The 12,438-nt window shown below is 38.0% G+C and overlaps 2 protein-coding genes across 2 annotated transcripts in view; both read right to left on the reverse strand.

The window, feature by feature from the left end:
- LOC124608153 (golgin subfamily A member 1) overlaps nt 1-7,184 on the reverse strand; it is a 130,862-nt gene extending 123,678 nt beyond the window's left edge. The window contains exons 1-2 of the mRNA XM_047139963.1: nt 6,580-7,184; nt 4,298-4,556 (exon numbers count right to left, since the gene is read on the reverse strand). Coding sequence (XP_046995919.1) covers nt 4,298-4,556; nt 6,580-6,810 — 490 coding nt within the window. The 5' untranslated portion in view covers nt 6,811-7,184. The remainder of the gene's footprint in view (nt 1-4,297; nt 4,557-6,579) is intronic.
- A 3,831-nt stretch (nt 7,185-11,015) lies between these two features.
- LOC124586307 lies at nt 11,016-12,233 on the reverse strand. The gene has a single exon (XM_047131416.1). It carries the CDS (start codon nt 12,231-12,233, stop codon nt 11,016-11,018), a length of 1,218 nt encoding a protein of 405 aa, XP_046987372.1.
- Between the last annotated feature and the right edge of the window lie 205 nt (nt 12,234-12,438).

Here is a 12,438-nt window from a genome sequence, read left to right on the forward strand (position 1 = left end):
AGTTGTGTTCTTCACTGAGCTCATAATTATATAGCGCAGTTCATTTCAATTTATTGAATGCATACTAATTTTCAATTACGTGAAGATTTATGTAATGTGCATTCCTGTGAACAACCTATGTCATGTTGGTTGGAAAGGAGTGGATTGGTAAATGTGGCACCGTGCTGGTGTTTATCATTGACTGCACACTGTAAAGTCATGCAAATGTTGCAACCATTTGATGGTGAATTAATGAATGACCAGGAAGTTAATGCACTTCTCTCACCATTAATTGTGTTATGGGAGGCTGCATATATCTTTTTCACTCAGGAATAACTAGCATAATTAGAATAGGCTGCACTGAATGGAGCCAGTACCACACATATACAGCACATCATCCAAGATATCATGTTGAAGTTTAACGGCAATCTGGCGTATGCACTGCTTTACTGAGGCTGAAATATCTGATGTTCTATAACACCTTGGTGACCTATTTCTGTTGGAGAGGGAGCCAATTTAAGCCTCTGGGCCTTTTCAGATGTTGGGAGAGGCGAGGCTGAGGTAATGCACTTGATACCCTTCATGCTCTGAGAATTATTCAAACCACTGGTAGCGGAGACAATGAAATCTTCATTATTGAATACATACTGACAGCATGTTGCACTTCAAAGTAGTAGACAAATGACAGCATTGGCAGCTGAACTTTGTAACATAATAGTTCACTTAATAAGTGCCGATAAGTACACGACAAACTAAAAATAACCCCACTATACAAACATGAGCAGGGTGAAGTTATTCTGTCTGCTCACATAAGAGAACTGGACAGGAGATACTGGGGACGTATAGTCAGTCTCTAAATAGATAAGCGAGCAGCGCTCATGGCAAGGGTATGCACTTTTCCTGGAAGAACACCACAACTGCAGGATGACTAAGAATCGATTTCTCCTACAGCGGTGTAGAACAATGTGCAGAGATTTACACAGAATTTGTCTATGTATGTTTTTTGTGTTAGTATTACTAGTAACTCATATTTGTATTCTACATAATGTTAGGAAACTATGTGGAAAATAAACACCCACTAGTCATGCTCGGGCACTGTATTGCCAGTGATTCATAAGGGCAACTGTGGATAGGTCAGTAGAACTTTGTAAAACACCTTGTAGTTGCTTCTCGTGATGTAATATGACAGAGAGAACGGGAACACTCCTCTTGGCTCTTTCTGTTTGCAGACCTTTGGAAGAGGGAATTGCATGACCTAGCCTACCTTCCCTCATGCTTCTTCCCTCGACCCTCTCCCCCATTACCCCTGAAAACCATTTATACCTCAATACAGTCCTGCTGCCCTTGGATGTTGTACTCATATTTAACATTTGTTCTTAACCTATTTCATTTAACAATGATTTTATACTATTTTTAATAATTTGCTATTTATCCATCCTACACAACACAGAAGCTCCTAGTCCAGAGGAAAAATGAATAGGATCTTTTTTGTAGGAAATTTAACCCTCCATTAATTGCATTGACTACAAGTACAGCCTCTGTGAACACTAATTCCTGCCTTCCAGCTCTAGAAAGGCACATGCATGTGTCCGACCTAGCAGCTTCCTGCAGAAAGACGGGTTGAGGTTTAAGCCATTATAGGTCTGATCTCCAGTGAGCAAATTTATTTTTTTGAAGTGGTTTATTCCTACATTCCACACATTTAACTTGTCCCTCTTTGGGTTGCACCTGACAGGGAATTAATACAGTTTAATTTTGTACTGGGAAACATTTTCACTAGAGGTGGCAAGTTTCAATTTACCCACGAAAAACGTAAAAAAGTAACCCCTATAATCACATTCCAACAGTAAGTACTTTTAGTATGTTGTCTGTGGCACTTCTTCCTAATGTTGCACAAAAGTTTGTGACAACATAAATCTTTTCCCCTAATTTTCCTTTGTTGGCTGGACAACAGAGATGTATCAGTACTCTGCATTTCATCTATGGTATATACGCTACACCTTTGTTCGAATGTTCTGTAAGTTTAGGATAGTTTGCATTGTGAAGATCCTTTATCCTCGCCGTAGCACTTTCTAGGCTTACCATTTAGTTTCACCGCATATTGAGTATTCATAATTAAGCAGCGAAAGCTGGTCAAGCTCTATCCAGAAAAAAAAAATTACCTTCATCTGCTGACAATGGTGGTTGTTGTTGTTGTTGTGTTGGGTATGTACTGGGCACAATATTTGAGTCATTCAATTGGTCAGCAGTGTTCTTGAGATACAGACGCGTGTGTTGCCATATAATAAGGGTAGAATTACATCCATCTCAAGAATGTTTTCCTTCTGATTATTCACGTTGTGTTTCCACTGTATCTGAAGTTACAGTATCAAGATGTTCGTTGTGAGATACAGAATGTTTCCTAAACAAAGCATAGTCTGAAGTGGTTTCTGAATAAGAAACAATTTTAACAATAAATAATAAATTTTATGTTCTGTCATTAATTGTTATCAAACAAACGAAAATCCAAAATCTTGTCATTAATTGTTATCAGCTGCTTCCTTCACAGTTCATTTCATAACACGCTATTGAAGGAATACATATGAGTGGCCAATTACAGAAAGGCATATGGAGTAATTTAGCAGTGTCAGTAGCATTATCATGGCAGTGTTACTTTACTCCTCTCCACATCTGTCTCCAATTGCACATTCACACATATTCCTTCAACAGCATATTATGAAATGACATACATTTACATACATATTCCACAAGTCACTCTTTGCCTTGTGCCACTACAAGTCATTTACTTCCCTTTTCCATGCACAAATGGAGAAAGAGAGAAGTAACTGTCAGTATGCCTCCATACTAGCTCTAATTTCTCCTACTTTTGCGTCCTTACACAAAATGTATGTTAGCAACAGGAGAAACATTCTGCGGACAGCTTCAAATGCCAGTTCTCTAAAATTTCTTAACAGTGTTTCATGAAAAGAATGTTGTCTTTCCTCCAGCCATTCCTATTTAACTTCATAATACTCATCTGTTGACTGAGCTTACAGGTAACAAATCTAGCAGCACACCTTTCAATTGCTTTGAGGTCATTCTTTAATCCGACCTGGTAAGGATCCAAAACACTCTAGCAAAACTCAGAAACACAGCACACAAGTGTTCTGTTTTCCTAAAATTCTCACAACAAACCGAATTCTACCATCCGTCTTCCCTCCTACAGCCCTTAAGAGTTCATTCAATTTCATTTTGGTATGCAATGTTACGCCCAGATATTTAATTGACAGGCCTGTGTCAAGCAGCACACTACTAATGCTGTACTGTAACATTACAGGATTGTTTTTCTATCCATATGAACTGACATGCATTTAGAGCAAGCTGCCGTTCACCAACCATCAACAAATTCTGTCCAAGTCCCCTTGTATCCTCCTACTGCCATTCAATGATGACACCTTGTCACATCATCATCAGTAAACAGCCACAGACTGCTGCTCATCCTGTCTGTCTAATCAATTATGTAAGTAGAATGAGATTTTCACTCTGCAGCGGAGTGTGCGCTGATATGAAACTTCCTGGCAGATTAAAACTGTGTGCCCGACCGAGACTCGAACTCGGGACCTGTTCGAGTTCGAGTCTCGGTCGGGCACACAGTTTTAATCTGCCAGGAAGTTTCAATTATGTGACTGATACCAGTTAATGATGGAACACAAAATCTATTACTTACAGTTTCAGTTGTTCCTTCCTCAAAAACTACTTGCATCTACACTTCGATTAAGAAAAATCCGATATGGAACAACATATATTTAGGATCGTAAGACAAACTTTGGATATAATGTAAACACAGCTTGAATAATTAGACTGCACATATTCTCAAGATTAATGCAATTTTAACCCTGTTACACTGGAACACACATTTAAATGTGTCTGTAGCTCAAGAACACTGTTGACTAACTGCAAGATTCAAAGATTATGCCCATTGCACATACGACATGGCAACAATAATAATTCACAAAATCACAGTTAGCAGGAAAAGATAATTTTTCACTGCCTGCTGCGGCTTAACCAGCAGGTGCCGCGTGGCTAATGATAACCAGTATACAGACAACTAAATAACAGGCTTAGGAAATATTGAGAAGTAGTAAATATTACAAAATGTGAGGATATAGAATCCTCACAGTATGTCTACTTCATGATGGTGTAATTTCTGGATTCAATAGCACTGCGATTGAGAACATTCAGGTAACATGCTTTTGAATATTTGTATTAACTTGGCATACAAAACAAACAACACTGATTGTTAAAAAAAAATCATTCATCAGCAGTAAAGAATACATACCTTCAGCCACTTTTAAGGCTTCCTCCAAACTAAGTTTCTGTTTCACTACTTCTCTTTTTTCTTCTTCCAAAACAATTTTTTCTTTCTCTAACAATTCCAATGATCTTTTCCATTCATTTTCTTTGGTTTCCATTTCTTTCTTCCATTCTTCCTCCTGCCTTTCCATTTGTCTTTTCCATTCCTCTTCTCGCTTCTGCATTGCTCTTTTCCAGTCATCTTCTCTTTTCTCAAGACGTTTTATCTCTTTCATGCTTAAAACCTGCCAAATAAAAGCACGGAAGCAAGCATAAATCATTTTGAACTTGATTGTTTGGAACTATCAACAACAGCACACCACTGTGACACCAGCAAGACAATAAATTGGATCTTATTACCAGCACAGATAATTTAAGTGTGTGTAAGTGGGGAGGGGAGCACATCCACACATTCATAGACAGCTTTGGAGAAAGCTGAAGAGATTCACATTAAATTGTGTGTAAACCTTGCCAGGTTGAATGTCAGTTCTAAGTTTACTGTACATCTAGAGAAAATCCAAAGCCATATGACGAAACCACTTATAACAAAATAAATTAAAATATGACTTGCACAAGAACTAACAGAATGGTACTAGTAGGAACGTATGTGCAAAGGATTTCAAACTGTGCTACTTATAGTAAAATTAAAGCCCATCAGGGATAGAGGACAGAATTTCAATATTTTGTTAATTTGTAAGGTAATTTAGTTATTCTAGAAACTGACAAAGCAATACATGACACCAGACATGTGATACATATTTATTTAGTCACATAATTAAAGGGATTTGGTGTGGGTCATTCCCAAGAGAAAGTACTATTTATATATGAGAATCTGTGTTATTAAATGTTACTCCTCTCACAAAAATGAAGGAAACCTTTACTGGCAGTAACCTCATAACATACTAACTGCTTACATATCTTGCCAAATAATATAGGCTACAGTTATCCAGTAATGACCCTGCATGTCTCGTTCACTGCCTTTGCAGCCTCTTTGGCATGTGCAGATATGTACCAAACATGGCACGTGTATTCTGCTACACAGAAGCAAAGTGATAATGCTGATGTTAAAGTTAAAAGCTGAGAGCCTCATGCAGTGACAATTACGTCATTTTTGGCATTCGCTTGTAGCTTTACATTATGACAATACAGCAAAGCGTGTAATGTCACAAGTGCAGTCAAGTGTGACATGCAAATATTTTGTATATGGTAAAATATCCTACTGTTGTCCTTTCCACATTACACTGCCAACTGCTATTGACACATGAATGGAGGTAAATTATTTCATAGTAAGAAACTAGTAGCTTCTAGATGCTATTTCAATTTATCCACTTTATAAGTAACAAGAGTCCATTGTAAGCATTCTGACTTCAACATGAGATCAAAAATTGCAAATTTCTCTTAACAAACTAGTGCAAATTACGATCAAAGTAGTATACTGCATGTGCATAGCAAATAAGTGTGATGAAAAGCACAAGACCATCTCAATTATTCCAAAAATACCTAGGTATTAAATACAAGGTATCTACATTTTCTGGTCATGACAACAATCAACTTATTTTCTGATACAAAATTTTGAGGCAGTATCAGTATTAGCTCTGTTACCTCAATTCATCAATTAGTGAATTTGTAAAGCACTGTCATCCACATACAAAACTCGGGTCTCAGTAGTGAGCAGGATATGTGAAAGATGCACATTTATAGGCATACTTCATTTACTTCAAAAATTATCATGAACAAAGAAATATCTAGGCTGTAATAAAAAATGAGGAAACTAAATGGCACAAATTACTCAATATGCAATACAAGCATATTTCAAAAAGGTACGGTTTTTATCTATTGACAACTAAAAAGGCTGGTATGACTCAAGGGAAAAAGGAGGGGGTGGGGGGGGGGGGGGGGGGGCAGGAGGCCCATGTGTAGGGTTGTATAAATATTGTTTTACAACTCGATAATAGTAATGTTTTTCCAGACACAAGGTACCATCTGTATTAAAGCGAGAATCGGTATACATCGTTTGCTTAAATATAATCTCAGGTTCCAATCCACTCTTGGCACTAAATACGACAAATGACAGTTCCCCTCTGAAGTCAAACAACACTTCATTCGCTGCAGGGTACAGGTAACCTGAACTTTACATAATATGGCCTTGTTCAAATGTACAGGATTAAACATGGGCTCGAAGGAATTTTTTTTGCATGTACACTGAAATGAATGCATATACAAATAGTGGTATTCGGTATTAGTGGTCGACAGCGAAAAACGTCTTACTTTTCCTTCTGCAAGTTTGACATCCACACTGTCACGCCTGCTAAGCGAAGTTGGAGATGTAGCACCATCTTCTCGCAACCCATCAAGAGATATACTTCCCACGCTCGAACCAGAACCTTGTCTTGAATGCCTTGAAGACCCTTTCTGTGGAGGGCTGCTGAGTATTGGAGCAAGTTTTGCTACATCGTTTCCAGTTTCTTCTTTTATTTTATTCTTCAAACTGGCAAACATGTCAGTAACTTATTTCACAACCTATGCGTGAAAGTATTAACAGAACACTTGTCACCCAACAGTTTGCGATTACTAATATGACACAAACGAAGATATCACTATTTCCTTTATCTCATCAGCTGCTACACGTTGACAAATGTGTCACTGGCGTATAAAAAAATCCAAAAATATTACATAAACCAGCAGGTTAAGTATACAACATATATACATTGGGAAGAATATTTTCTTTTACTACGGGCCATAACCACTATCAACATACTGCTGGAGCGAACTGTTAGCTATTCAATATACGCCCAGCACACGAAATTTACATTACAGTAGGCACTCCTACCCACTAGCTGCCATGTTTCTTTCCAAAGACATTCAACATCACAAAGCGTGAGTCCAGGAAACCATAGTTTGGTTTTGTTCTGAGTGAGAGATGGTATCGTTCAAGCAGCTGCCAGCGGACTTCCACGCACGCGCAGAGCCAAAATCGCGTATAAGCAGCGTCTTCTCCCTTTTTTGTCTAGCAGTGACAGCCTACAGCCGGACTACTCCCGGAAAAAATTTTCTGGCGATATAAGTTGCTAGATACATGAGCAGAGCTGACAGAGTGGGAGTAGACTCCACCTGACTCATGTTTTGTTTCTAACAGTTCATTAAAAGTTACGTCTACGTATATACACAGAAAACCACCACGAAGTGCATGGCAGAGTGTACATCTCTTCATGCCAGTTATTGGGTTTTCTCCCCATTTCATTCACGTATAGAGCGCGGGAAGAATGATTGTTTGAATGCCTCTACGCGTGCAGTAATAATTCTAATCTTATCCTCATGATCCCTATGTGAGCGATGTGTAGGGACTCTTAGTATATTCCTAGAGTAATTATTTAAAGGCTATTCTTGAAACTTTGTTGTAGACTTTCTTGGGATAGCTTGCTTCTATCTTCAAAGAGTCTGTCAGTCCAGTTCCTTCAATATCTCTATGACACTGTCCCGCGGATCAAACAAACCTGTGACCATTCGTGCTGCCCTTCTCTGTATACGTTCAATATCCCCTCTTAGTTCTATTTGGTACACGTCCCACACGTTTAAGCAATATTCTAGAACCCGTCGCGCGAGTGATTTGTAAGGAATGTCCTTTGTAGACTGATGGCATTTCCCCAGTATTCTACGACTAAACTGAAGGCTACTACCTGCCTTACCCACGACTGAGAATATTTGATAATTCCATTTAATATCCCTACAAAGTGTAAAATCCAGGAATTTATGTGAATTGGCCAATTCCAACAATGACTCATTTCTGCATCTATGCTCTGCGAACCACTGGGAAGTGCGTAGCAGAGGGTACATGCCATTGTACCAGTTATTAGGGCTTTAACCATTCCATTCATATATGGGGCTCAGGAACAGTTGACTCAGGCATCGAGACGTGGCTGCACGATCCGTTACAGCCATGCGGATAAGATGCCTGTCATCTCGACTGCTAGTGATACGAGGCCGTTGGGATCCAGCACGGCGTTCGGTATTACCCTCCTGAACCCACCGATTCCATCATGGAGGTAAGAATATGGGGAGATGGCGCTACGTATCCCAGCCGTACTACGTTTTGAAGCCATGGGGGCGTGGCTCGCTGCCATAACACTCTGACCAAAACATTGCCAGTGTGCTATAGCGCTGCGTGTATTAAAGTCGCTAATTGCACCATATACGCATGTAACGTCATCAGATTGGTTGTTTCAAAGTTTTTGTTTAAAATAAAACCTCGTAAAGGCGAAATACGAATAGCTAGTCTTCAATGTAAACGATACAATTTTGTTAATTCAGTAATCAACGTGTATCACAAACCAGGGTTCTTTCTTTACTTATTCTTACGATCATCTGATTGGACGAAGCAATGCCAGATTTGCGAAAAGTGACGACGTCTTTTCCGATTTTCGTGACATACAAACCAAAACTTTTCAGTTGTTTGAGTTCAGAATGATGTATTGTAGCAGCTATTTACTAATGTGTAACAGACAGATTGCGGTTCTGACCACCATCTATATCTGAAGAGGTAACCAAATGATCTGTCTTTGTTGTTAATTATTTAAACAATGAAGCAGCAGATAAATAAGTCTGATAAAATAACTCAATGTGAGTTAATGTTTAGCCAACAACCTGTCACATTGTGCACAACTTCATTCCGTTGTCAAGTGGAATATAACTGCGGAGAATCCCAAGAAATATAAATTAGGTGTTTGTTATACACAAAACAGGTACTTTCAGTTTGGATAATATTGACCCTGAGGAAGAAAACAAAACTCTTTGCCATACAGTTCATACACAGTTTGGATAACATTGACCCTGAGGAAGAAAACAAAACTCTTTGCCATACAGTTCGTACACACTTCAATACATACCCACATTTCTTCTCTTAAGTGATATGCAGCAGCTCTAATATGAGACTAGGGCATTTTTTTTTAGTAACTAACAAATCAACTGCAGCAGCAGCACTTAAATGACATGTCCGTTAGCCAAGGCAGTATAACAGTGTTCCAATTTTCATCTGCTATGGGACTCATTTTAATATTAGTAAGGAGTTCTACTTATTGCTTACTTACCTTAGGTTCCAATTTCTTATTTTGGTATGGAAGAGATTTGTTAACAGGGCAACAATGTCCCAGTGTTTTTAGGTAGCTTAGGCATAAACCACTCTTCATTGAGCTTTGTTTATGTCATTCCCTATTTTATAACTTTCATTCTTTTAAATGCAAGCCTTTCTTGTCAAGCTGACAGGTATTTACAGTGGTGCAAAATGAAATGATGGAGGGATTGAGACAGATCATGGAGCAAAACTTTACATCATAGTTTGTGAAGTGTGGAATGTCTCAATCAATAAGCAGAAGCTTCATTGCTTGCCAATAACAAAGTTTTACTAGCATTGAAACTAGGATTTGCTTTTGAAATCATTATCCTAATAAAAATATAGGCTATATATTCCTTACTCATTCATAAAAAGAATGGGAAGTGGGAATGAAATAAAGCATAAATATTAGGTACTATATTCAGAATTTTATTCCAGCAAAAAAGCTTTTCTTGATCTGTTATCCACTTTGTTGAACTGCTTGTTACAGGTATGCAGAAAAATTATTACAATGTGACTTTTCAGTTAACTGCCTTTTTCACAAGATTGTGGAATTCAAAAATAACACAGTTCTGTGTTAAAAAAATATTATATGAAATTGTAACAAAGTCCACATCATTGCTTGTTGAGAATGAGAGAAATGTCTCAGTCTCCTGACTGATACAAATGTAATACTATTTACCATTCCACATACATATGATTTATCATAGTGGTCTTGCATAAACCAGGAAAGTAGTCAAGCAAATAAACATAAGAAAATATGCAATCATTTATAAAATATGTCTTACTACAGATATAAACGTTGTGGGCTGTAGTTTCTGTACAACACATGGGTTACATTTCAATGGATTAGGGGAGAGACTGCTAGAAAATTTAGTGCCCAATGAAGCAGTGAAAAACCAATAACGCCCACCTGCGAACACTACTATCTCTCATTTTTTGAGAGTAAACCACTGTTGGACTAGATCACCAAAAAATATAATTTGTAATGACACACAAGCAAAAACCATAACATACCACACAATGATAGGAATGTATTTCAATGTGACAAAAATGAGGCAATTCTATTTCTTATTAATATGTTGTCACTCGTGGAAACTTCATTGACAACACTGGCTAGAACATACTACAGCATACTCTGCCAAACAATGGCTAAATATTTCAAAAAAAATGTATGTCCTATTTGGAAGCACACAGATCACAAGCTATTGCAGAACCAGTACTGCATACTGGTATGGTGGAGTATCAATCATTTGGAAACACTCTACATATAATGTAATTCCAAATGTTGGTTTGAGGAAGATATATTTGAAAGGTATTACACACACACACACACACATAAAATTATAATTGTCTGACTCCATCACACACCAGGAACAAATTTTCATAGATACACTGAATATGCTAGTACTAATAGTTTTAAGATACAGACATGACAAACATTTTGTAGCTGGTTATAACAACATAGACATAACGGAAAAGGAAGAATGTGCATCATTTATTAATTACAATAAGGTTACATTCCCAGTTTGCCTCAATATAATGAGTGCTTTATACAAGATGCCTCACACACTAGACCTCTGTATACAAATATCAGTTACTGACCTTTAAAGAGTACCAGTTTTGTATAGGTTGTCCTGATTTTATTTTCATGCAATGCATCACTTATTCTCTTGGCTGCATGTTTTTGCCGTGTCAGGAGGTATCGTGTGGCAATTGCTTTAATCAGCAGTATCATATGATTGTCCAAGGGATGCTGATTTTTCATGTGGTCTGCTAACTCCTTAAACACTGGCTTGAATATGAATTCACTAAGCACCTCAGACACACGTTCGGAAAACTGATTTTTCAAAGGAACTTTAGAATTACCTGTAGTATAGCACCTGAACACTTTTTCTGCACACACACAGATGTCAACAACATCATTCGATGGTAAAACCAACCATCCCCTACTCTTTCTATGAATGAGAGAATAAGCAACAAGGCTACCATCCCCTCTCAACACAGATAAACATGGTTCACATTTTAAGGTTTTCTCTAAGTGACACACCACAAATCCAGCTATACATACTACAATATGGACTGCCCCTTCAGAGAGATAAATTTCAGTAGCAAAGTAATTGTGGTCATTGTCAGTTGTCGCTGCACTATTTTCCGTGCTTAGTAACTGCCACCATTCCGAAGTGTTATTTATGTGATCTTCAACATCGGAACTGCTGAAAGTAAGAATGGGAATATCTTCCAAAGTTATACAATTCCCTCTTTCTGATCCACGGATCTCACTATGAATTAGTAGCCTCGTGTATGCTGCAACAAACTGGCGAGCAGTGGGGTTGTTATTCCAACCACCACGACTTCGGATAGCACTAAAAAACATTTCCAAGTGGTCCTGAGAACATTTGTAAAGAGGTAGAAACTTCAATATAGGAGCATGAGTTTGTCCCCCCACTACTTTGCTATACATGTGTAAAACACTGGATATACACACCAGGAATCCAATAAACCCTGTCTTTCTATTTGAGTCAACAACTCTCATTGCTTGAGGATTTGGACCAACAGTGAGTTCCTTGATGTACCTGTGTGCCTTTAAAAGAAATCCCTCTACAGCACTAAAATTTGCTGTATTTAATGCCTGCTTGAAACCACTTTGTAAAAGTGTTCTGGAATTGCAGACATCAAAGAGACAGTTGAAAATGCGTATAAATTTTACTGTTGCAGATGCCTGTTCAAAACCTGGGAGTTTCATATCACAACAGTACTGTATGGCATCTGCCACAGAATTGCTAAGCAGCTGAGTAGCCAGTTTCACCTTCATTTTATTTTTAAAAAAAATTAAGGTGACTGGCAGTGATCTTGTTGCCTATGTGGAGCCCTTCCTTGACCTGTAATTTATGTAACAGTTCCAAAAAGTGCCAAGAAATGACACCACCTTGCTCATCCCAAAGAAATCTCCTAAAGTGTTGCGCACAAGTTTCAACATATGTGGAGGGTCTAGGAAAAATGACATTTCATGATCATTC

This window comes from Schistocerca americana, chromosome 1 (assembly GCF_021461395.2).
Source record: "Schistocerca americana isolate TAMUIC-IGC-003095 chromosome 1, iqSchAmer2.1, whole genome shotgun sequence".
In the NCBI taxonomy this organism is placed as follows: domain Eukaryota; kingdom Metazoa; phylum Arthropoda; class Insecta; order Orthoptera; family Acrididae; genus Schistocerca; species Schistocerca americana.

What these genes read in the sequence shown, in the direction of transcription:
- LOC124586307 (XM_047131416.1), bottom strand. Translation starts at nt 12,233, where the DNA reads ATGAAGGTGAAACTGGCTACTCAGCTGCTTAGCAATTCTGTGGCAGAT.